The sequence below is a fragment of the Mustela nigripes genome, chromosome 3 (assembly GCF_022355385.1).
Source record: "Mustela nigripes isolate SB6536 chromosome 3, MUSNIG.SB6536, whole genome shotgun sequence".
Classification (NCBI taxonomy): Eukaryota; Metazoa; Chordata; class Mammalia; order Carnivora; family Mustelidae; genus Mustela; species Mustela nigripes.
Window position 1 is genome coordinate 158,175,183 of NC_081559.1, and position 21,986 is coordinate 158,197,168.

General features: G+C 40.2%; 1 protein-coding gene across 3 annotated transcripts in view; it reads left to right on the plus strand.

Annotated features, from left to right (window-relative positions):
* CPQ (carboxypeptidase Q) overlaps positions 1–21,986 on the plus strand; it is a 383,503-nt gene that overhangs the window by 74,575 nt on the left and 286,942 nt on the right. For all 3 annotated transcript variants that reach the window (XM_059394904.1, XM_059394903.1, XM_059394902.1), the window contains one exon: positions 21,423–21,889. In XM_059394904.1, coding sequence (XP_059250887.1) covers positions 21,457–21,889 — 433 coding nt within the window. In that variant the 5' untranslated portion in view covers positions 21,423–21,456. The remainder of the gene's footprint in view (positions 1–21,422; positions 21,890–21,986) is intronic.

A 21,986-nucleotide genomic window follows, 5' to 3' on the forward strand; every position in this document is an offset into this window, starting at 1 on the left:
TTATCTTGCTGAATTGGGAGAGTAGAGATCTCTTAGACAAAGTAGGGTAGCAGGGCTACATGGAGTCCTACCCTAAGGTAGGGCTCCATGACTGCAGGAGACATCCCATATAAGTGGATGCCGTTCACTGTATTTCTGCAACCTCTTGGGTTCTGAAATTTGTTCCGAAATTTAGTGTAGACTCTAGGGGTTATTAAGATCTTTTCCTACATATTTTGGGACCATCCTTTCTGTCTGGTTGTGAGGATGAAACACATGATGTATGGTCTAAGAATGTACTTCCTAACCTGTTTCTACTGATCCTGTAATAAATGGAAATTTTACGCTCACAGTGAATGGCTCTTCCTTCTCACCTTTGGCTTTCTGTACTTTGCCAGTCTTGTGTGTTGGGGGGTGGGTGGGATTTTTATCATGAGAAGTGAGGAAAAGCTCTGTCATGCTCATCTAGCCTGCTACCATGTTAGAAAGTTAAACCATTAGCCTGTACCTGAATTTGATGAAGTAGGCATCTCGGTAGCTTCTTGGTTTTCTATGTAGTTATTGTTATTGTTATTATTATTATTATTTTGCTTTTCATATTTGTGTTTATTTTTGTGTTTTTAATTTATCCTCAGGGGCTGAATTCTCTCTCACTTAACTCATTTTTTAGTCCTTTTCCAAATTTTTTACCCCAGAGGTCCATTACGACATACGTCTCCTTATTGCTTCTACATCCTGGCTTACCACCCACTTGCACTGATGATGATCTCAGGTGCTTTATCACCAATTGGACTGTGAGCCACTTCCTTGAAGGTTGGGAGGTCAGTCTTACTTCACTATATTCCCCATATAGTAGATGTTCAGTGCATATGTACTGACAAGCTGGTCCACTTGGTGAAGGGGATAAGAATGAGCTCCTACTCCTCTGTTTTTCCACCAAAGCTATACCCTGGAAAAGGACAAGGTTTGAGTAGTATTTTCTAAGGAGAATTTGGAACCCAGACACCTACTGTGGTGACCTCATCCCCTTGCTTCCTAGTCTCTTACTGGGGGAAATAATGTGCTACCTAGTCACGTCTCCTGGGACCACCCCAGTAAGTATGCTGTTCTAAAACTCTGCTGGATGGGTTCCTTCACTTGCCTCCATCTCTGCCCTACCTTTAATCTGCCTTCAGGGGGCTCAACTTATTCTCTTGTTTCCTTTCTTCCCTTTTGCCCAAACCTCCAGTGAAAGACGAAGAGATTTTAGTATTAGGAAAATGGGCTGTTGAATTCCAAAGTCAGAAATAGACCGCATAAATATGTATGAAGCATTAAAACCCTTCTTTGAAGTGTGATTTCCTGACTAATGGATGCTTCTGGGTTGATTTTTTTTTTTTCTCACTCAGTTAAGCCTTGTTAGATCAACTTGATTTTTTGGGTGAACTTAAGAACCTTATGATTAACGTCCATTAGCATTTCTACAACAATTTGTATTGTAATAAAAACAACTTCTAAAATTTCTATGCTGTCTTTCATAGAGGGCTTTTATGCCCATTATTTTATTTGATATTCCCAATAGTGCTGTGAAGGATGGTGGGGTCTTTTCCCATTCCATTTTATGGATGAGGAGACTGAGGTGCAGAAGATTTAAGTGACTTGTCCAAAGTCATATGGTGCCTAAGAACAGCATGCTGACTAGAGGCCATGTCTTCAGGCAGTAAGACAGGGGCATGCTGCTTATTGCTGTAACAGGAACTGATCACTGACATTGAGTATTTGCAATATGCCAGCTACTGTGTTAGGCACATTAAATACATTTTGTCATTTAATGTTTTTCCTAACCCTGCAAAGTAGGCCACTACCTATTATCTCCCTGTGACACACGAAGAAACTGCAATATAAAGAGGTTAGGTAACCTGGTCAAGGTCACAGCTAGCATTTGAGCCCAAGTTCCCTTGATTTCATAAACCAGGCTCCTAGCTGCTTGTCTCCCTTGTCGCTTTATTGGACCGAGGCGATGCAGTTGGTGGAGCTAGCATAGCTTTTAAAAGCCTGTTCCATTTCTTAAGATTTCCTGAGTTGTGATTACAACCTCCATTCTCTTCCCTGTCATTCTTACAGGCCTGGGTCTTACTCTCATGGGCAGGAATGGGAGCTGCATGGAGAAGGGCAGAGCAAGTGAAGGGAACGGACATTTGAGCAACTATTCTGGGCCCAGTGGCTGTTAGAAATCTGTTTCGCAAGAACTCTTTACATCTGCTGTTATCCTTCCCACTTAATGGAGGGGGAAATACAGATTCAGAGAGGTGAAGACATTTGTACAGACTCGTAAGTGGAAGAGTCAGGATTTTTACTCACGTCTGTCATGATGATACTCTAAGAGCAAATGAGAAGGAGAAGTATTTCTCAGGGGCCTAAGTAGGACTTTAACCAACAGAGATGAATTTAGCCCCTGTTGGTTATAAAAGGCATAATAGTCGCTATTCTGGAGCCCTATAAAGTACTCTATGAAGGAGCTCATAAGAGAATTCAAAGAGAAGAAAACCTGCGGGTTTTAGGCGACATCGCTAGGCTTATATCACGCCAGTAGGCCTTTGACTGAAGTACATAGGAACTGTGACTTAACCAGCAAAACACACTGGTAAACATCATAATGACACACACATTTAGGAAAATGATGTTTTTAATTTTAAATGCTGTGCAGCCTTGCCTTATATAGTCAATGCTGGGAAGTTGTGGTATACCAGGAAATGATTTACATTTTAGCCTTAGGGCAAAAATATGGAACTTGTAATTATGTCTAAGAGAGGCAAACTCTTCTAACAAGAAAAACTAAAGCTATAAAAGTCTCAGTTAGGATATGTGTCAATTAAACTGTTGTGGGGCTGAGCATTCTGCCTGAAACGTCATAGGGAGTAAGCAGCTGTTAGTGACTTTTGGGTAAAAGCATCCCTTCTAAATCTTCAATTCCCTGTTGCCGAAGTGCAGAAGTTGTGGGTGACAAGCATTTTCCCATTCTTTCTAAGGCCTTGCTGGTCTGAGGTGGTGTTGCACAGGGAATACTGGCTTGATTAGGTTTTCAGCTCAGGCGAAGAAAGCCGCCTGTCCGCCCCTGATAGGCACAAACCAGCCTGAAGTCTGGATGCCCCTTAGAGGTAGAGAACCCCCTAGGGAACTAAGTGCCTCATAGGTGTGACTCACCACCTCCAGGAGCCTGGATGGTTTGCACCTTCTCCCCAGCATCTCTCATTTTCCTCCCCTGCAGTCCTGGACTGGCTTCTCCAGGGGGGACCCCTTCCTTCTATAGGGTCTATGAGGTGAGCAGGGGAGTGAATGCCCTACCCCAGGGAATGGAGTAGAAGTTTACAAGGAAGAGATTGGAGATTTTTCAGGTTTTCTTTCCCTTCCTCTCTCTTAAGAGAGGTAGACCACAGCAGTAGCTCAGAGAACTGGCTCTGTAGTCACTGATGTGGGTACAACTTGTGACTCTGTCCCTCATTTACTATGTGACCTTGACCTTGTTATTTATCTTCTCTAAGCCTCTTTTCCATCTATCACAGAGTTGTTGTGAGGATTAAATGAGATAATATGATATTAATCCTTTGGACTTGATAAAGACTAGGTACTATGTAACTTTTATCTCCATTAACAGCTCCTAACCTTGGGCCTAGCCAAGGCTCAGGCTCTTTACTGTTTGTGTGACATTAATATATTCATAACCAATTTGATATTTCACCACTCTTCTGAATGCTGCAAAGTTAACTGGCTTACTTAGGCCTTTAAACAAATGGAATTCATCAGCTTGCTGCAGACCCCTATGTGCCACTTGCTCCTGATGGCAGGGAAGGTATGTGTGTATCTGGGAGAAGGCCCTTGCTAAAGCTATTTGCTCTATAGTGAGGTTATCACACTAGCACATGCTGGTGTGGCTTTATAGGAAGAATATCTTGGATATTTATTACATGTTATTTTGAGCTGGAGTCTATTTTTCTAGGGAAATAAGAATTTCATGTTTTAGAATTGACTGTCATTTTGTACAAGTGGTTTATATCCACAGAAAGTCCAAGTCTTATCTTTCATGTTTGGTTCCAAAGGAATGTGCGTATGGTTCCCTGAATGCTGGAACCCAAAGGAGCGTGGTATCGGGTGGGTCAGAACTGGGTTCAGATTCCAGCTATGCTATGTACCAACTATAAGAGCCTTTCTTTCCTCATGTGTGGATGTAAAGAATACCCACCTAATGGAATTAAAAGAAAAAAAAAAAACAAGAAAGTATCTCTCACATTATGTAATGCCTACGTAACTTCTCAAAAAAAAGTCAGTGGTTATTTTGGGCAGCTACAAACATCCTGCTAATAAAATCCAGTGGTTTCTACTTTTTATTCTTTGTGACCCTGTGTTTGACAGAGACATCTTAGAAGCCACAGTCGAAGGTGATGAGGGGACTAAGGAAACAGTACTCAGGATCCCTGCCTGCTTCAAAAGGAGCTCTGCTTATATTTGTTCTTTATATAGGTGCTGTGCATAAGGTTTTTATAAAAGAAAAAAAATACTTAAAAAGTGATTGCAGTCCAAGTTATCAAATTTTCCTTTATGGATCATTCTTTCAGTATAATATCAACTTATCAAATTGTATATTTGACATATATATATGACATAAATATTAATTGTACCTCAGTAAAGCTACTAAAATGTTTTTAAAAGCACTTGGACTAATGGTATGAAGAACTAAAGAATAAGGTGAAAAAATACAAGAATGTTAGCCCTCAGCCTTTGAATTTCCACTACCGCAGCCGCATTGGAGGGACCATTTTTCTTGTACACTTTAGGACAAGCCCAATGCAGGCAGTCAGCAGACTGAGGAGAGATTTCTCACAGTGTTGGTAGCCCTGAAGGACAGTATGGAACCACATAAATACCAAGACAAACTGAGAAAGGTCCAGCTTTTTCTGTAGAGTTCAGTACTTTACATGCATGTCCAGCTTGGTTTTGGTTTGCTAGAGGCTATTTTTTTCAGGTCCACAATTTGCTATCCCCATCGGGTATGGGAATTCAGTAAAACTAGCTTTTGCACATGCCTTTATTGAAGGCCATACCTAGAGGTGTTTGGAACAAGACAGAAAAATAACTGGAATCAGATCTATTGCAGCAAATCTGGACTTAGTTGTTTGGTTGGCTTCTTTTTGTTGGTTTTCTGGGTTGATTAGACTTTGCCAACTGATGGGGCTTCAGGGGTAACAGCCGAGGCAGAGCCACTCTACTCTGCACTTGGACTTCGTACAGACATTCCTGGTGGTCAAGTCATGTATTTTCTACTTTGGAAACAGGCATTGGAAGAGGATTGCTGTAACAATTGCTTGGGTTCTATGGTGCAGAAACCGTAATGACTTCCAAAAACATGGGCTAAGGTAATTGGGCTCTCTTTTTGTTCCCATCTCCAAAAAAAAAGAAGCCACCAAAGTTCAGAGCATCTTAAACATTTTGAAGTTGTGACATTGAGTGTGAATAATTGGTGTCTGTGGGACTCTGAGAGTGAAAGCAGGGCTTACCCGGGTTTCTCATTACTTTACAGAAAAGAACCTGGAAAAAACCCAACATTCATTTTCAACCAGGGAATAGCAAGTATTACAGAGCTGTAGAGTCACTTGCATGTAAACACCCTATTTTACAAGTCCATGACTGCGTTCCACAAAGCAGAATTAGTACCATCGAGACCATAGAGTCTGAGTTTGAAAGCAGGAGGTGTGTAGTCTTCATAACTACTTTTTCTCTTTTCGCTAAGCACTTGGTGAAATTAAAATTCCCAGCGGTATTATTTCAGAGACCGCAAGGAATGGTGGGCTCTTCCCTCCAGCCCAGCACTCCTGGAGCACAGACAGACCGGGCCTTGTATTTAGTATTTAGCTCGGAGGCATCCTGAAGACGTGGCCTCTGCCTTCTGTGACCCTCAGTCTGGAGACGGAGACTGAGAAATAAACAGGCAATTCTAATGCAGAGTGTTAGGTACTGTGGGGAAAGTACCTAGAATACAGGAGTCCGAAGGGCCCCGGAACCCAAACCGCAAGGGTCAGGTGAGGCTCTTTAAAGGGTGTCTCAGTGTTTGCTCCTCAGAGAAGTGAAGGAAAGGCTTCTGTCTCTTACTACCCGATTGGCCATGAGCAAATCATGATCTCTGAGCCTCCATTTGGAAATAATAATATCACTCAATGGTTGCTTATGAGGATCGAGTCACAGATGATATGTATATGAAAACGTGGCTCAGTCACTTGCTAGGGCAGAGGTTGATACTGGTTTTCTTTCTCTTTCCTGCCTTCCTGCCTCCCTCAAGTGAGGAATGTCACTTCCAGAGCAGGCCGCACAGAGGGACCTTCTGGAAGGTTTTCAGCCGTTATCTCTAACACTCAATGTTTATTGTCCTTCTTCCAACGCATTAGGGTCCTTTCCCTCTGATGCTCGTCCTGTGTTTCATGTCTTGCCTGCGAGCAAGTGGTGGAGGAAAGAAGATGGGGAACACATACATCCTGGGGTGGGGATGGGGGGTTGCTCTTTGGGACAGAATAGCAGTGTGGCCCTGCAAGTGAGGGAGGGACAGGCAGCAGCCCCCATCTGAGAGAAGATTGCCTTAGTCCTCAAGTGGAGAGAAGAGAGGAAAGTCATCTTCAAGTAGAAGTCAAGTTTGCTCTGTATCTATGTGTCTTGCAAGTAGTATGATATTCCCACTCTTGGCCAGTTCTAACCGCTGTAAAAGCACATGGTGCACCTGCTTTTGGGGGGCCTGGGGACTGGGCAGCAGTCACTGCCAATGTGGGGAAACAATGCAGAGAACTTCCCACCAAGCCGAGCTTTCCCCCACCTGCTCCGCGCTTCCTTTTTGTTCATTTTTCTGCACGCTCTTTCCTTCTAAAGATGACTGCTTTTTCCAAACCCAAATCACCTTCTCATGTTGCAAATCCACCTCACCTTCAGACTTTTTTTCTGCACAGCTGTCACAACAAACTTCCCCTCATCTGCTACTAAATGTATCAGACAGTGTGGTTCAGGCTGTGAGTTGCCGACTCATTACCCGGGGGCTTTCCAATAGAATCTGATGTTATCCAAAACTTCTCATCTGTTTCAAAGGATACAATTTCCTGCATTCTCTGGAGGGAAATCAAACGCACTACATTGAGGAAACAGGCCGATCCTTCACAGATTTAGTGGACCTCTAGGCAATTATGGGGTGATTATTCCAAACTGAGTGTTTCCTCACCTCATTTCCCATAACAATGACTTGGGTGACCTGACTCTGGGCTTTTCATCTTTCGAGAGAGATTGGGAAATAAGTCACAAAAATCGAGATAAGCTGTGGTTCCTTTGATTTCTCTCTGTCCTCCTTCTAAGCCTTTTCTGTCTCTCCCCAGAGGGAGTTCTCTTCTCCGTTTCTTCTGCAGTCTCTATCTGGGACCCAAGAATCTTTTTAAGTCTGTCTCCATAATCCTTTAAATCATACACCTCATCTCCTGATGAATGTGATTCTCTTTTTAAAAACTGCTTTCTGGATTTTAGAAATTGCCCATTAAGGAAAAGCACTCTTAGCTGGTTCCTGGGCCTCTGTAGAGCTCCTTTCTCTTTCCTTCTCACTTCTGGCCTGGGATGTATTTTCCACCATGGCCTTTGTTCCACACTCCATGCTCGTCTCTCTAAGTGTCTCCCTAATTCCTTCTTTATTTTGTTTAGGTTACCATTTAATTTCCTGCTGTCAAACATCTGCTGTCTCACCTTGCTTTCTCCACTTCCTAGAAGACTTGTTTTATGAATGCTCTTTCCCCCCAGGATAATGTTGCTGGCTGGACATGGATGTAGTGCTACAATGGTTTTATTTTACATTGACTGATTAAGCACTTTAAATAATTGTTTTAGCTCCATTACTGTGAATCTATTTAACTTAAGTCTTTTCTTTTGCCACCTGTGATGAATGTCTGACCATTGGGATAGAGGGGAATCAGTGCATTAATTTCCCCTTGACACCGTTGAGAAATGCTCTTTTTCCTGTGCAAGAGCCCCAAAACAACAGATGCTGCGTGCTCCCATGTGGAAGGAGGGAGCTTAGCTTGCACTGTTGTGCAGTGAGTGTGTGTGTGCGCTCAGCCGGTGTTTGCTAATGGTGCTCTGTGGCAGCCATCTCGTAGCAGAGAGCAAATGTTAGGATTTGGGGAAAAGCTTACCAGCATATCAGATTTTAAAACTGAATGGTGAATCTCTGTTGAGTTAACAGTGTCTAGCTAGATAGTATTTCCTTTTTAAGCTAATGAAACTTAACAGCTGTTTAGTAAAGCAGTATTTTCATATATGTCTGTTTGACAGGTTTAATAGCAAATTTTGCAGTAAGTGACTTGCTGAACAGGCCTCCCTGGCTTGGGCTGTAACAAGAACTGTGTTTGCAGCAAGATTCATTGAGGGTCTTTCTGCTTTGGTGTTTATGGGATGGGGGAGCTGGCTAAAGTGAGGGAAACTGAAAGGCATGTTCCAAAGGAAATTACTAATATCTCTACCAGAGTGTTCCTTGGAACTTGTTATTAACCAGTTCAGGGGAAGATGCATGGGGGAAACATGCTGTTTAGCAATAAAAACACATTAGTACAGTCAGCTTACTGTAACCCTATATTGGTGAATGGTAATTAAATCTATATATCTCTAGCTTTATAGTTTTCTGCAGCTGACTCTCTGGAAGATTTCTGCACTCTGTCTGATTCAGGGAAGACCATATTCTCTCTCCTGCCTATGGAAGAGGCTGCTGTGCCTTTTAATAGCTTTTTAATATCACCAGATCGAAGACAAATGCTCTGCTAGTTTTATTGGCAGAAATAAAACACTTCCTATTAGACTTATGTTGGGGGTCCAAGTCCTAGAAAGCTAGAACTTTACGAGGCTACAATCCCATTTCCTTTCATCCGTTTTTTCAGTTCTCCTGGATTGTAGCACCTCAGAATTGCTAATGGCTAGGGTTACCCACTTTGTATTCGGCTCCAAGAGGTATAAACCACATTTTTCATGATTTATCTGTGTTTTTATTGATCGTATGTGCTTCGTATGGCGGCTGACTGCAGGTGTGTATGCCTGTGGCAGAGTCCAGATCATAGACCCCTGTTCTCAAAGGCATCCACTCTCATGGTCTGCATGGCATCTTCCCCTTAAAAAGGGACCAAGAGCAGTCTCACAGCCTCTTTGAATTTCAGTGCAGATTTTGCAAGCCAAGGATACAAAGTTTGTCCTAGGGTTCATGGTTGATTTCATTTGTTGGAATTTTAATCATATTGTTTCACTTAAGCAGCTGTAAGGGAGCTTTCTATGTATTTCTCTCAGTCCTATCATGATGTAGGTCAAAATCAGTTACGTTTGGCTATATGAACAAATATGCCTATGAAGAACAGTAGGAATTTAGGCTATGTCGTTTTATACACTGAAAAAACTCGGAAGGAATAAAGAAATCCAGAAAATGAGCCCAATTAATTTTTTTAGAAGGCAAACTCAAAAACCACTCACTGGTAAACAGTAAAATGTCAAGGACACAAAATGAGTCAGCAGAGTGGTTCGTTACTGATGGCATGAGGAGGGATTAGAGGGAGTTCACCTGACATCTATAGAGTCAGGCCATGAGTGATTCAGTATGGTGGGTGGGAGGGGCAGCGTCTCTTGGTGGGCCTCTCCCAGCAGGTGGTTCAACCCCACAGTTCCTTGGATTCCTTCTGGGAAGCACTGCCTGTCAAGTTTACCACTTACCCTCCCTCCCATCACCTCACTAACCTGCTGCCGCTGTACTAACTTCCAGAACCAGGGGGAAAAAAGGGAGTATCATGTACTGGCTTCTTTGCCTGGCTGTGAGGATTTGTCTGTCTTCCTTCAGTCCTCCTCCCTTTTCTCTATGACGCCCATACCTTATTCAGGATGATATGTTCAATGGCAGAGATGTTGGAAATAAAGCCTCTTTATCTTGGCTCTTAGACAAATAATGGCAAAGCTGTTAGAAACAGGTGAATCCTAGTCTAAGATGGTAGGAGAGGTGGGCCTGGGACACTCCTCTCCCTGTTTTGGGAGTTGGACCAGTTCTGGTTCACTCTTGTATGGTTTTTTCCAGAAATGCAAATAAGTGTTATGATTTTTTTTTTTTTTAATGCTTAAAAAGGAGTCAGGTAGGTAGGTCTTTTATTTAACTTCTTATTTTGAAATAATTATAGACATGTATATTGTCACAAAAATAATACAGAGAGATCCTGTTGTGTCCTTCCACCAGCTTTCCCATAGTGGGAACATCTGTGACTATAGTATATCAAAACCAGGAAATTGCCTTTGGGAGAATCCATAGACTTTGTTCACATCTCACCAGTTTTTATCAGGGACTTTCAAAAGATTTCAAACTCTGTGGGATTTTTTTTTTCTTAGTGAGTAGAGTTGAAGGTGCAGTGGGAGCAAAGGTTCTTCTCTGGTCTCTCCCTTTTTTTACTGTCCTGCTCTCCTGTCCCCCATCATGTGAAAAATAGGTACTAGAAAACGAATGTGAACAAATAAACAGTATGAATGCTTACTCCAAAAAGCAGTAAGTTAGGTGCCCATGTGGACACAAATGCTTGTAAGAAATGGTCTTATAGCTGGGAATTATCTGCTTATACAGAAAGGTTCAGCTCAAGAAGGTACATATTACTGAGCACTCTTTGAATTTTAAAGAGAGAAGAGCTACTCTTCAGCCTGGAATGTACATCCACTCCACCTTCCCAACCCGTACACCTGCTAGCTCTTAGAGTTTACCCAAACTAATTCAGATGTCTCCTCCTACATTTCCTGCCTATGTTTATTGAGTACTAAATGTCAGATCAGTGCCAGATTCTAGGGATTCAAAGATGGCTTCTACACAGTTCCTGCCCACATTAAGTCCCCATTTTAGTGGGAGAGGTATGCATTTTGAATATAAATATTTTGAAGAAAGATAACCACTGTAGGAAATAGAGGAGGCTAGAAACAGGGAGATGAGTTAGGAGATTGTTGTGGTGGTTCAGGTTGAGATAATATGGCCAGAAACCAAGCTGGTGAGGAAGATTTAGAGGGGAAAGGTGGGTTTGAGGGCTCTTTAGGACTTAAATTTAATAGCACTTAATGATCAAGTGGCTGAAGGGTTTAAAAGAGGGTAAGATGACCCAAATGGTGCAGATGATGGGTGGTAGAAATGCCATGCATCAAGAGTGGGCACTCAGGGAGAGGAACTGACTTAGGGGAAAAGTTATGAGGAGGGTTTAGATGTGTTGAGTTAGAGGTGTCTATGGGGATCCAACCTAAGAGAGCTTATTAATTTATAGCTGAGCTCATGCCGTGCTTGGTAAATGAAGCTTTGAAGTGAATGACCTTCCCATTTAGAATGTGTAGTAGGAGAAGAGGGTCAAAGAGAGAGCCCTAGGAAATAATAAACTTTAAAGAAGAGATGGAGAAAAGAGACCCCACAGAAAAAGGTTGGGAAAGAGAGCACAGATACTGGAAGAAAGGTGTTTGGAAAAGGAGAGGCTGTCTGTAGAGTTAAATGTTTCAGATGTCACTTACAATAGGAAATGAAATGTTTTCATTGGATTTAGGGACAAGGGCATCCATAATGACTTTTGCGAGTTCAGTTTCAGTTGGCTAGTAAGAGGAGACAAACTGGTAGACTGAGTAGTGGCTTTTATATATGACCCAGTTAAGTGTTTGGTATAAGGTGATTAGTCAAGTGCTAACATGGAATGCAAAGAAAATTGTGACTTACATTAAAAATTTAAGAAAATCCATAATAGACTGTTAGAGCTGATATTCAATCCCTTATTTTACACATAGAGACTTTCAATAAGTTGTTCAAATTCATACATCTAGAGAGGGACAGCCATGACCAAGTCCTAGGTTTCTTGACTCCCTTTATGAAAGCAACTTGTGAATATGCTACAGTTTAAAGGAGCAAATTCATGTCTGATGCAGGAAAAGTAATCACAAAAGTGATGAATCAGAGCTATATCCTTCTGTTGTGAAATATAACTACTTGTTTGATAAATTTATTCATTTATCCTATAAATATTTATTGACAGGTATTTTGCTATTTGCTTAGTATACAAAATAAATAAAACATATTCCTTGCAGAAAACATGCCTGGTGAATTTTAAAACTGTAAAATATTATCGCTATTAAGTGATATATAGTCCGGCAGGGTGCCAGACACAGAAACACAGAGCATACAATGTGTTGTTGAAAAGGCAGAGATTAATCCTTCTGGGAGCTGGAGATTGAGGAGCTGGACCTTGCATTATGATTGCAACTTCTCCAAATGGAGGAAGAGTGAAAAGGCATTTTAGCAGAAGGATAGCATGAACAGAATCAGAGAGGTATAAAGAGTGTTCTGTGACGTCAAGAACTGGTATGCAGCCTGTTGGGGCTTCGATGCCAGGGAGTGATCTTGAAGACCGGCATATCCATAACGCTGAACAGTGAACAGTGGGGAAACAGATGTTGCAAGCCAAGGAGTCATTCGATTTGGGTTTAAGATAATTCTGGTGGCAATAAGGAAGATGGGTTGGAAAGGGACCTGCCTCTAAGGCAGGGATATGTGTGAGGAAGTGTTTCAAATGAAGGATAATGAGGTTCAGTGCTAGGGGAGTGATGATAAGGTGGAGAAGAGGGAAATTAGTCAAGAAAGAACTTGAAGGTGGAATTACAGGCAAAACTTGCCAACTGTTCACCTGTTCTCCCTGAGAGACAGAGGCACGAGTCCAATAACACACTGCAGTTTCTAACTTACTGAGTAGGGCAGGCATCAAAGGAAGAGAAGACTTGGAAGGGAAGATTCTGAGTTTGACATTGGATATTGGGAATGTAGGTGCATTTGGGAAATCTATGTAGACTGTAGGCCGGATCCTGGACCTTCCTTATGTTGTCAGTATTAAAATTGTATTTAATTATGGACCCCCAAGAAGTCCCTGAAATTGTATAGCAGTTGGAAATGTATTTACAGGCACAATGAACAGAAAATCCAGCCAACAGTGGCTAAAACCAATGGAATGTATTTTCCTCCCCTCACGGATGAGTTGGGGATGCTGGTATTGGTTCGGCTGCTCAGTGATGCCAGGACCGGCTCTCTTGGACTTGCCCTCAGGGTTACAAAGTAGCAGGCACAGCTCTAGAATTGTGGCCACTTTCTTGTCAGTGGCTTCTGTTTGGATCCCTTTGAGTAGAACTGGGTCCCAGGGTCTCTCTGGCTGGAAGGTTGGCTGCAAGAGTGAGGAAGAGAGTTGCCCAGTTCACTTAAACCACTAGTTCACTGTCCTATTAGATGCAATCCCTCCCTTTTAAAAAAATACTAATTTATGGTACGTGCTTTATTATTCTGAAGAAGCATCACAGATAACCTGCTTATGTATATTTTTGATTAAATCAGTATGCTACCCTAGCTATAATATAGAGGAGGGATTAAAGGAATGTAATTTACGATAAAGTCCTTCACAATGTACATTTGCAGGCATGACTCCACTAAACGGAATGAAGTAGTCAGATGCTTGTGTGGTGAACGTGACAGCAACAAATGTAGATGGCCCAGGGGTGTGGTGGTGGTGTTTCCTAGACCAGAAGCAGTGTAGTCACGGGTGTTTAGCTGATATGATGAACAGATCACAGTAAGGTTCTAAACAAAATACAGCATAGGAAGCTTCCCGAACTTCTTGAAAAAGTCAACTTGCATCAAAACTATACACAAACTGGGACGCCTGGGTGGCTCAGTTGGTTAAGCAGCTGCTTTCGGCTCAGGTCATGATCCCAGCGTCCTGGGATCGAGTCCCACATCGGGCTCCTTGCTCGGCAGGGAGCCTACTTCTCCCTCTGCCTCTGCCTGCCATTCTGTCTGCCTGTGCTTGCTCTCTCCCCCCACCTCTCTCTGATAAATAAATAAAAATCTAAAAAAAAAAAAAAAAAAAACTATACACAAACTATTTTGTAGGTACGATGCAGTTAGGTTTAAGGCTCATGTAATGGGTTTTTCATGTTTATAAAATCTGTGTGAAATGTTAGAGAGTTCTTAGTATACAGGATTGTATCCCACATCACAGTATGTCTACCGTCCCTGGCCCCTGCCAAGTAATTACTAATAGGACCTACACACTCTCATGACAACCAGAAATCTTCCCTCCCCCACCACATATTCAAAAAGAACTCCTAGGTGTAGCGCCATCCATATTAAGAACAACTGTCTCAGACGAATGAGGCCGGACACTTTGCATTTCAAACAAAATTGAAGTTTGGTTAGCAAGAAAAAAAGGGGAATGGCTGTAGAATAGGTAATTAATAGTGCCTGCCAATAGTAGGAACTTCGTCTTGCTTGTTTTTTCAGTCTTCTCTAAATTCTTGCACAGTTCCTGGCGTGTCATAGGTTCTCAGTGAGCTTTCTTGAATGATTGAAAGAATTGGAATATAAGCTATGGAAAACGGAAGCCCAGCACTGCGTGAATTTTGAATTTCATAAAGGAAAGGATGATCTTCCTTAAGATGGTTAAAGGGCTAATCATTATAAATCTAGGCATGTTAGCAGGAGTCAGAAAGTGAGCTTTGATGTGCCACTGTCTGTGCCAGGATTTAGAATTTTTGGTCTTTCTGCTTGCAACACGCTCTGGAATGAAGACTAAGAGTTAAATTTATATCAGTGAGCCCTGTTCAGCAATAGATGGTTTAGGGGAAATATTTAAGTTTTCATGTAGGTAGTATATTCAGTCTTTAGAAGAAAAAAGTGACACAATTAAAAATCAGTGAAAGCCTCAGTCCCTAAATCCTACTCCTTCTGTCTTTTCAGTGTGTTCTCTTTTCATTGTGTCCCTTTCCACTTCACTTAATCTATTCATCCTGGCATTTCTATCATAGCCTGAGACATTTTTAAACAATAATATTCTAGGAAAAATATTTAGAAATAGAAGCAAAGGATTTTGTTTTGTTTCCTCAAAATATAAACCTATTATTAGAGAGAAAATAATTCACAGTAGGAGAAAAGTTGGTTTTGCTTCAGTTTGCTTCCAGATTTAAGTAGAAAAGAATGAAAATGACATTATAAAGAATTTTATCTCTTTTTATGAAAAAGATAATCTGTAACTATGGATCATGGAGACAATATATGAAAAGCAAGCCTTTCTCAAATAGTGCTTCCAATTTCCTTTGAATATATAACTTCTGCTGAATTCAAAGGCATGATACAGCATGGGTTTAAAATAGTTGTTTAAGATTTTGAAGGGCATAATATTTAATATTTTTATAGTTTGAATTCAAGTAAAGGAACAATGGCTTCAACCTTTGTATAAAAAATAAAGAATATGTTTAGAAAATGTGCAGTTTAAGTTTAGACATTTCAGATGTCCTGTAATTGTTCAAGAGTGCACAGGATTTTTTTTTTTTATCAGTTAGGTTACGAGTATTTAAGAATTATAAATGGAAAAAAATCGTGAGCATTTTTATAAGTGAATTGCTTGACTAATACACATTTTGTAAGCAAGAGTTACTTTTCCCTATGTGAAAATTCCAAGGACTAACCAGATAGTAACAAGTAGTGGCTTGTTTGAGGCTTTTAAGGAACCTTGCCCTGATGTAGAATCTGGATGAATTCTCTGTGCTGAGGAGACAGGAGGAAGCGATAATGACAAAGAAAAGAGCCAAGATGTCTATTGACAGATGAATGGATAAAGATGTGGTATACACACACACACACACACACACACACACACACACACAAGAATATTACTCAGCCATCAGAAAGGATGAATACTTACCATTTACGTCGATGTGGATGGAACTGGAGGGTGTATGCTGAGTGAAATAAGTCAACATAGAAAGACAATTTTCATATGGTTTCACTCGTATGTGGAACAAACAGGGCAGAGGACCATAGAGGAAGGGAGGGAAAACAGATTGGGAAGTTATCAGAGAGGGAGAAAAATCATGGGAGACTCTTAACTATAGGAAACAGATTGAGGGTTGCTGGAGGGTAGGTGTATGGGGCATGGGGTAATTGGGTGGTGGACATTAAGGAGGCCATGTGGTGTGATGAAGACTGGGTGTTGTACTCAGCTGATGAATTGTTGAATGCTACATCTGAAGCTAGTGATATCCTAGAAGTTAACTAATTGAATTTAAATTAGAAGAAAAAAAAAGAAGCGTGCCTTCCTTTTTTCTCCTCCCTTCATGCCCTCCCTTCCTCCCTTCCTCGCTTCCTTCCCTTTCCTGGTTGCTTGAGGGGTGGGAAACATTCTTTGTGTCCCCACTGCAGCACCATAGGGCATTTTGCTCCATATATGTTGGAGCTTTACCAATAGATCTTCTCAGTCAGACCCTATTCCTACTGTATCTTCCACTGCCCACCCCCCCCCCCTACCAGCTACTTGCCCTTTTCTCCAGAGCCCATGTTTTGTAAAGCCTCTGTGTCTTTGCTTAGGTTGTTCCTGTGTTGGGTTACCCAACCTTCTTCACGTGCCCTTCAGTACCCTTTAAACCTCAGCTCAAGCATTGGCTTCTTCACCCCCCCCCTCCCCTCTGTTCTCCCAGAACCTTGTAACTGCCCTAGTTACAGGGATTTTTACATTCTGTCTTCCTATTTATACTTGGTAGCTCCAGGAGGGTGTGGGTATTCTCTCACAAAACTGTGTCTTCAGTGCTTAGTAGGGGATCAATAAATTTTTGTTAAATGAATGGCGAGATGAATTTACGACCAAAACAGAACACTGTTTATGGTTAATAAAGAGGAAATGTTTGAAATGAGTAGTACTACTTGTCGTTGTTGATCACCATAGAATTCTTTTCTCCATTTGCAGACTACTAAAAAAAAGTACTACTAAAGCTTGTTTAGTTTTATTTCACTGAAATGATGGTATAGGGATATATTTGTATTTCTGAGCCAGGGCAGACTAGAGTCTTCCAGACCAGCAGATCCTCCTAGTGATCCCCTAGGGGACTTTTCTTGGGTCAGTGTGGAGCCAGTGCTTTGTGGTAGATTAAAGTGACTTCCAGTGATTGCATCATTCACGATTTTATCAAATTCTTTCTTTTGTTGGGGAAAATTCTTTCTTTTGTTGTTTATCACTCAGTGTGAAAAATGGTACATTTTGATTTTCCTAGAATTAACTGTGAGCTACTAGGACTATTCCCTAGTACTAATATGGAAAGACATGGTACGTAAATCTGTGTTTATGTCATCAAAACCCTCCTTGATTTCATACACCAAACTATTTCTACTTTTGGCCTATGTCTTTTCACACTGAGGAGGGCTGGTGTTTTCTGATTCTTTCATGCAGATAAACTGGTGCCTTTGGTCATTCTTCTCATTTGAATTGACTCCAAGTCCAGAATGAATTTTTTGGTGTATGGTGACCCTAAATGTGTGAATTAGGAGAATATTTCCTCAAACTGTCCTTGGTTATATTGGCCTTTATTTGGCTTTATTCTATCTCTATATTTTACTATTTTAATTTTTATTATAGATCTCTATTTCTTGCTAGGAGTATATAATTATATATTGGGTTGCATTATTTTTTAAATTACATATTATAAATTGCCTATTATTTACAGTGTTTTTCATAAGTGGAATATTTTCTTCCATTTTTGTTACATCTCCAACTGTTTACCACTGTTAGTAATAATTATTATTTTCTACTATTTATTAATGAAAACATATCTTAGTTGGGCTAATGTGCCTCCTTAAAAACAATAATAATAAAAGATTCTTGCAGTGTGTCATCAGAGAGATATGTAATTATGCATTTTAGCCAAGAATTGCATCAGTAATTTCAGATTATGTTCTAGGGAAAACCAGGTTTAGAATAAACGAATATTTGTTTAGTGTTTACTCATGTCAAGTGTTTCAGGTAATTTCTCACATAGTTCTCTACCTTTGATCTTAGTAAACTTTCTAAAGTACTAATATTACATTCAGAGAGAAATTGATCTATTGAAAAATAAAAAAAAATCTATCTTTTAAGTTAAACTACTTTTAAAAATAAGTATTTATTGCATTTGTGGGATTGAAGATAAACTGTAGTTAAGTTATTAAGAACAACACTCACAGATACTGGCTTATGTTTTAAAGTAATTACATCATTTTTTAGTGTCAAAATTAAATTAACTGACCATGCTAACAGGCATTAAGAATTATTATGAAAATGGCATGTTTTCTATTGATTCAACTTGACATATCTGCAAAAAGATCTAAAAGTGTTAGATGCAGGCCCTTAAACATATCTTCTAACCAGATTGTAGCCTAGGGATGATGTCCCATTAGTCCCTCTGAAAGCGGTCCTTTCTTCTCTGCCTAGGGGGCCATTACTTGAGTCTGTCTTGAGATGTCATGTCTTTTCTATGTAGCTTTTCATGATTTCTTTTGTTCTTTTCTGTGTTCTGGTGCTACTCTATATATGAGACTGTTTGAGTACATATTTTTTGCTATAGTTATTTGCTTCTCAGACTGCATTTGGGTGTCCCTCATTGAATTTCTGTTATTTGTAAATGCATGCAGTTTCCTATAAGAGAACAATTTGTGATCCTCCGGGAAGTCTGCTCTAGTTGGTCCAGTTACCTGTTTGATTGTACTTGCTGGTTTATCTGCTAACTAGAAATCACAGCACAGGTCCTGTTTCTGCAAAACAAGGGTATGGACTGGGAATGCCTAAGCTCTCCTGTACCACAATATTGCCATTATATGATTCTAATCCATCACTAGAAATGTATTGTGAAGTAGTTGACATTTAAGGGATGCTTAAAAGGATTTTTAATGAGAAGTAGATACTTGTGGTTAGTGTTAACTACTTGATGTGTTATTAACTTTTTCTTTTTTTGCACCAACACCACATTGAAAGAATGTACTTTAAAGAATAAATTGCAATCTGGTGAAATATTTTCATGGTTTAATAAAATTTAGCTTTTAAAAACAAGCATCAGTAATGGTGACTATAGAAACCAAGAACCTTGCATATAAATAGTTATAATAAGAACAACATCAGTATATAGTTTTCATAATTTTTCAGAATATTTTAAATATGATAGCAAGTTCTTATTCCTTTAGTTTCTTTGTAAAGGAGGCAAGACAAGCACTCATTCCTTAAATGAAGATGTACTGAAATTCATTCCTTAAATGAAAATGTACTGAGAGTTTACACATGGGTAGAATGATTGAAGATATAGTGATGACTGCTTGACTTCAAAATAGGAGAGTCAAATTCATCAACAAATATATTAGTTGATAATATTGTTAATTATGGTAGAAGCATGGAAAATGGTGCACATAACTCTGGAGAGTTATTTGGTGAGACTCCATAGAAAAGGTGATTTTTAAAGGATTTTCATTAAAGAGTGAGTGGAGATTTGCCAGAAGAAGAGGAGTAGGGTGAGGAGAAGGGTCTTGTAGGAAGAGGGAAGGAAAATATGTAGAAATTCAGTTACGATAGAGCCTGGGTATTGGAAGGACAGTGTCCAGTTCAATGTAGCTAGAGTATTACTGTCTGATATAAAGATAAATAAGTAAGTTTAAAATGTCAAATTTCATATTAAAATATAAAACAGCTAAAATATTTGTTTTTTTTCATACATAAGTATGAAGTATTCAGTTATAAAGAGTAAATCAGGTCTGTACTTTACACTTAGAAAACATCTCAATTTGGGCTAACAACAGTATCTAGAAGCTTCCATAAGATATGATATGTGTAATGTTAAAGAGAAAACGAGGAACAGGAGACGGGAGAAAGAGAGAATGAGAAAAATAATGGAAACATTTGTAGGGGGCCTGGGTGGCTCAGTTGGTTAAGATCTGGCTCTTGATTTCAGATCAGGTCATGATCTCAGGGTCCTGAAGTCAGTCCTTGTGCTGGGCTCTGTGCTGAGTGTGGAGCCTGCTTAAGATTGTCTCTCTCCTTCTCCTGGCCTGTGTGCTTTCTCTCCCTTCTCCCTCTCAAAACAAAACAAAACAAAACAAAATAAAGCAAAACAAAACTTAAAAAAGAGAATGAAAACATTTGTTTGTTCTAGAGGGGGAAATGGAAAGATGAGGTTGTAGTTGTTGAAGCCGTATTTTGAAAGTCCCTGTATACTGGCTGAATTTGGAATTTATCCCATAATATAGTAGCTTATGACTGTGAGTCTCAAATTATCTTGGTAAAAGGCCAGTTTCTAAAATTTCAGATTTGTTGCAGACTGATACTTTTGCAAAATAGAAAAGCAGTGAATTAGAAAAATGAAGTAAAAGAGACATACAAGGAGAAGCACCATTTTTTAATCATTAGATTTGACAAATGTACAATTGTTTAGTCAGTTGTTTATAAAGATGTCTAAATTAATGCTATCCAATAGAACTTTTTGTGGTGATGGAAATGTTATGTCTGTGTTTCCCAATATGGTAGCCACTAGCCACATGTGGCTATTAAGCATTTGAAATGGGGATAGCTAAAATAACCATTTTATTTGGTTTAATTCAATTTAAATTGAAGTAACTACATGAGGCTATTGGCTGCTTTGTTGCACAGCACTGGATGTGTTTACTCTTAACTTCTGTATCTATTACAGAGTAGCGAAATCCAGCTGTGGACTGGCCTTGGTCCCTCAGACCATACTTTAAGTAGTAGCATTGTTTAGAGCATGGACTCCAGAGTGAGAAATCCTTTGTGTGTCTGTGGCAAGTCACTTAATCGCTTGCTACTCCACGATCCTCATTTATAAAACAAAAGTTCGTATTAAGGAGAGGAGAAGTGAGTTGGGGGAAATCAGAGGGGGAGATAAGCCATGAGAGACTGTGAACACTGAGAAACAAACTGAAGGTTTTGGAGGGGAGGATGATGAGGGTTTGGATGAGCCTGGTAGTGGATATCAAGGAGGGCATGTATTGCATGGAGCATTGGGTGTGGTGCATAAACAATGACTCTTGGAACACTGAAAAAAAGTATTAAAAAAAAAAAAGAAGAAACTATCTCATAGAGTTGTTGTGAGGATTAAATGTGTAGCAGGTGGAATTAGGGAAGGCACCAAGAAAAGATGACACTTGCTGGGGCCATACTGGATTTCAGTAGGCAGAGAACAAAGAGCCTATCAGGTACAGGGAACTCTAAAATCCATTTGGATCATATTCTGTTAAGAGGGAGGGACAGCAGACAGTATGCATTTAACCCTGTCACTGCCACCACACTGCTAACATTCTTTCTTTCTCTTTCCTAGTTGTCTTATTTTAACCTTTTAGCATACTTTAAACTGGATCACTAGGTAATATGTGGTTCTGTGGTTTTAATAAAGACTGCCTATTCAGCCAATCACTGCCTTCTTATGCTTCTTCATTCCTGGGAATTATGGTGCCTGAATTTGATAGTGGAATTTGGGCAGTGGCAGAGAAGGGAAGGGACTCCTGTTTGAAAAGCAGTGCCTGGGGTATGGCTGTGAGATTCTTTCCCCCTAAACCATGTTTCTTTCTTATACAGATTATTTTAGGAAGAAAACCGCCTGGAAGAATCAATGAAGTTCCTTCTTTTCACATTTGTTGGTGTTGTTCACCTTTTCTCCTTGAACTCTGGGAAAGCGATCTATAAGAATGACTTCTCTCGGAGGACTTTTCAAGAAATAAAAGAAGAAATAGCCCGCTATAAAGATGTTGCTAAAGCAATCATCAACCTTGCTGTTTATGGTAAAGCCCAGAACAGATCCTACGAGCGACTGGCACTTCTGGTTGATACTGTTGGACCCCGACCAAGCGGCTCCAAGAGCTTGGAAAAAGCCATCCAAATCATGTACCGGAACCTGCAGGAAGATGGGCTGGAGAATGTCCACTTGGAGCCGGTCAAAATACCCCACTGGGAAAGAGGAGAAGAATCTGCTGTGATGCTGGAGCCAAGGGTTCACAAGATGGCTATTTTGGGTCTTGGCAGCAGCATTGGGACTCCCCCAGAAGGTATCCTTTGTCTTTTCAAGTCAATTTGCTGTGTACATTATAAAACTAGTGTCATGGGACATAGCTGATTACAGTTTGCATGATTCATATTATAATT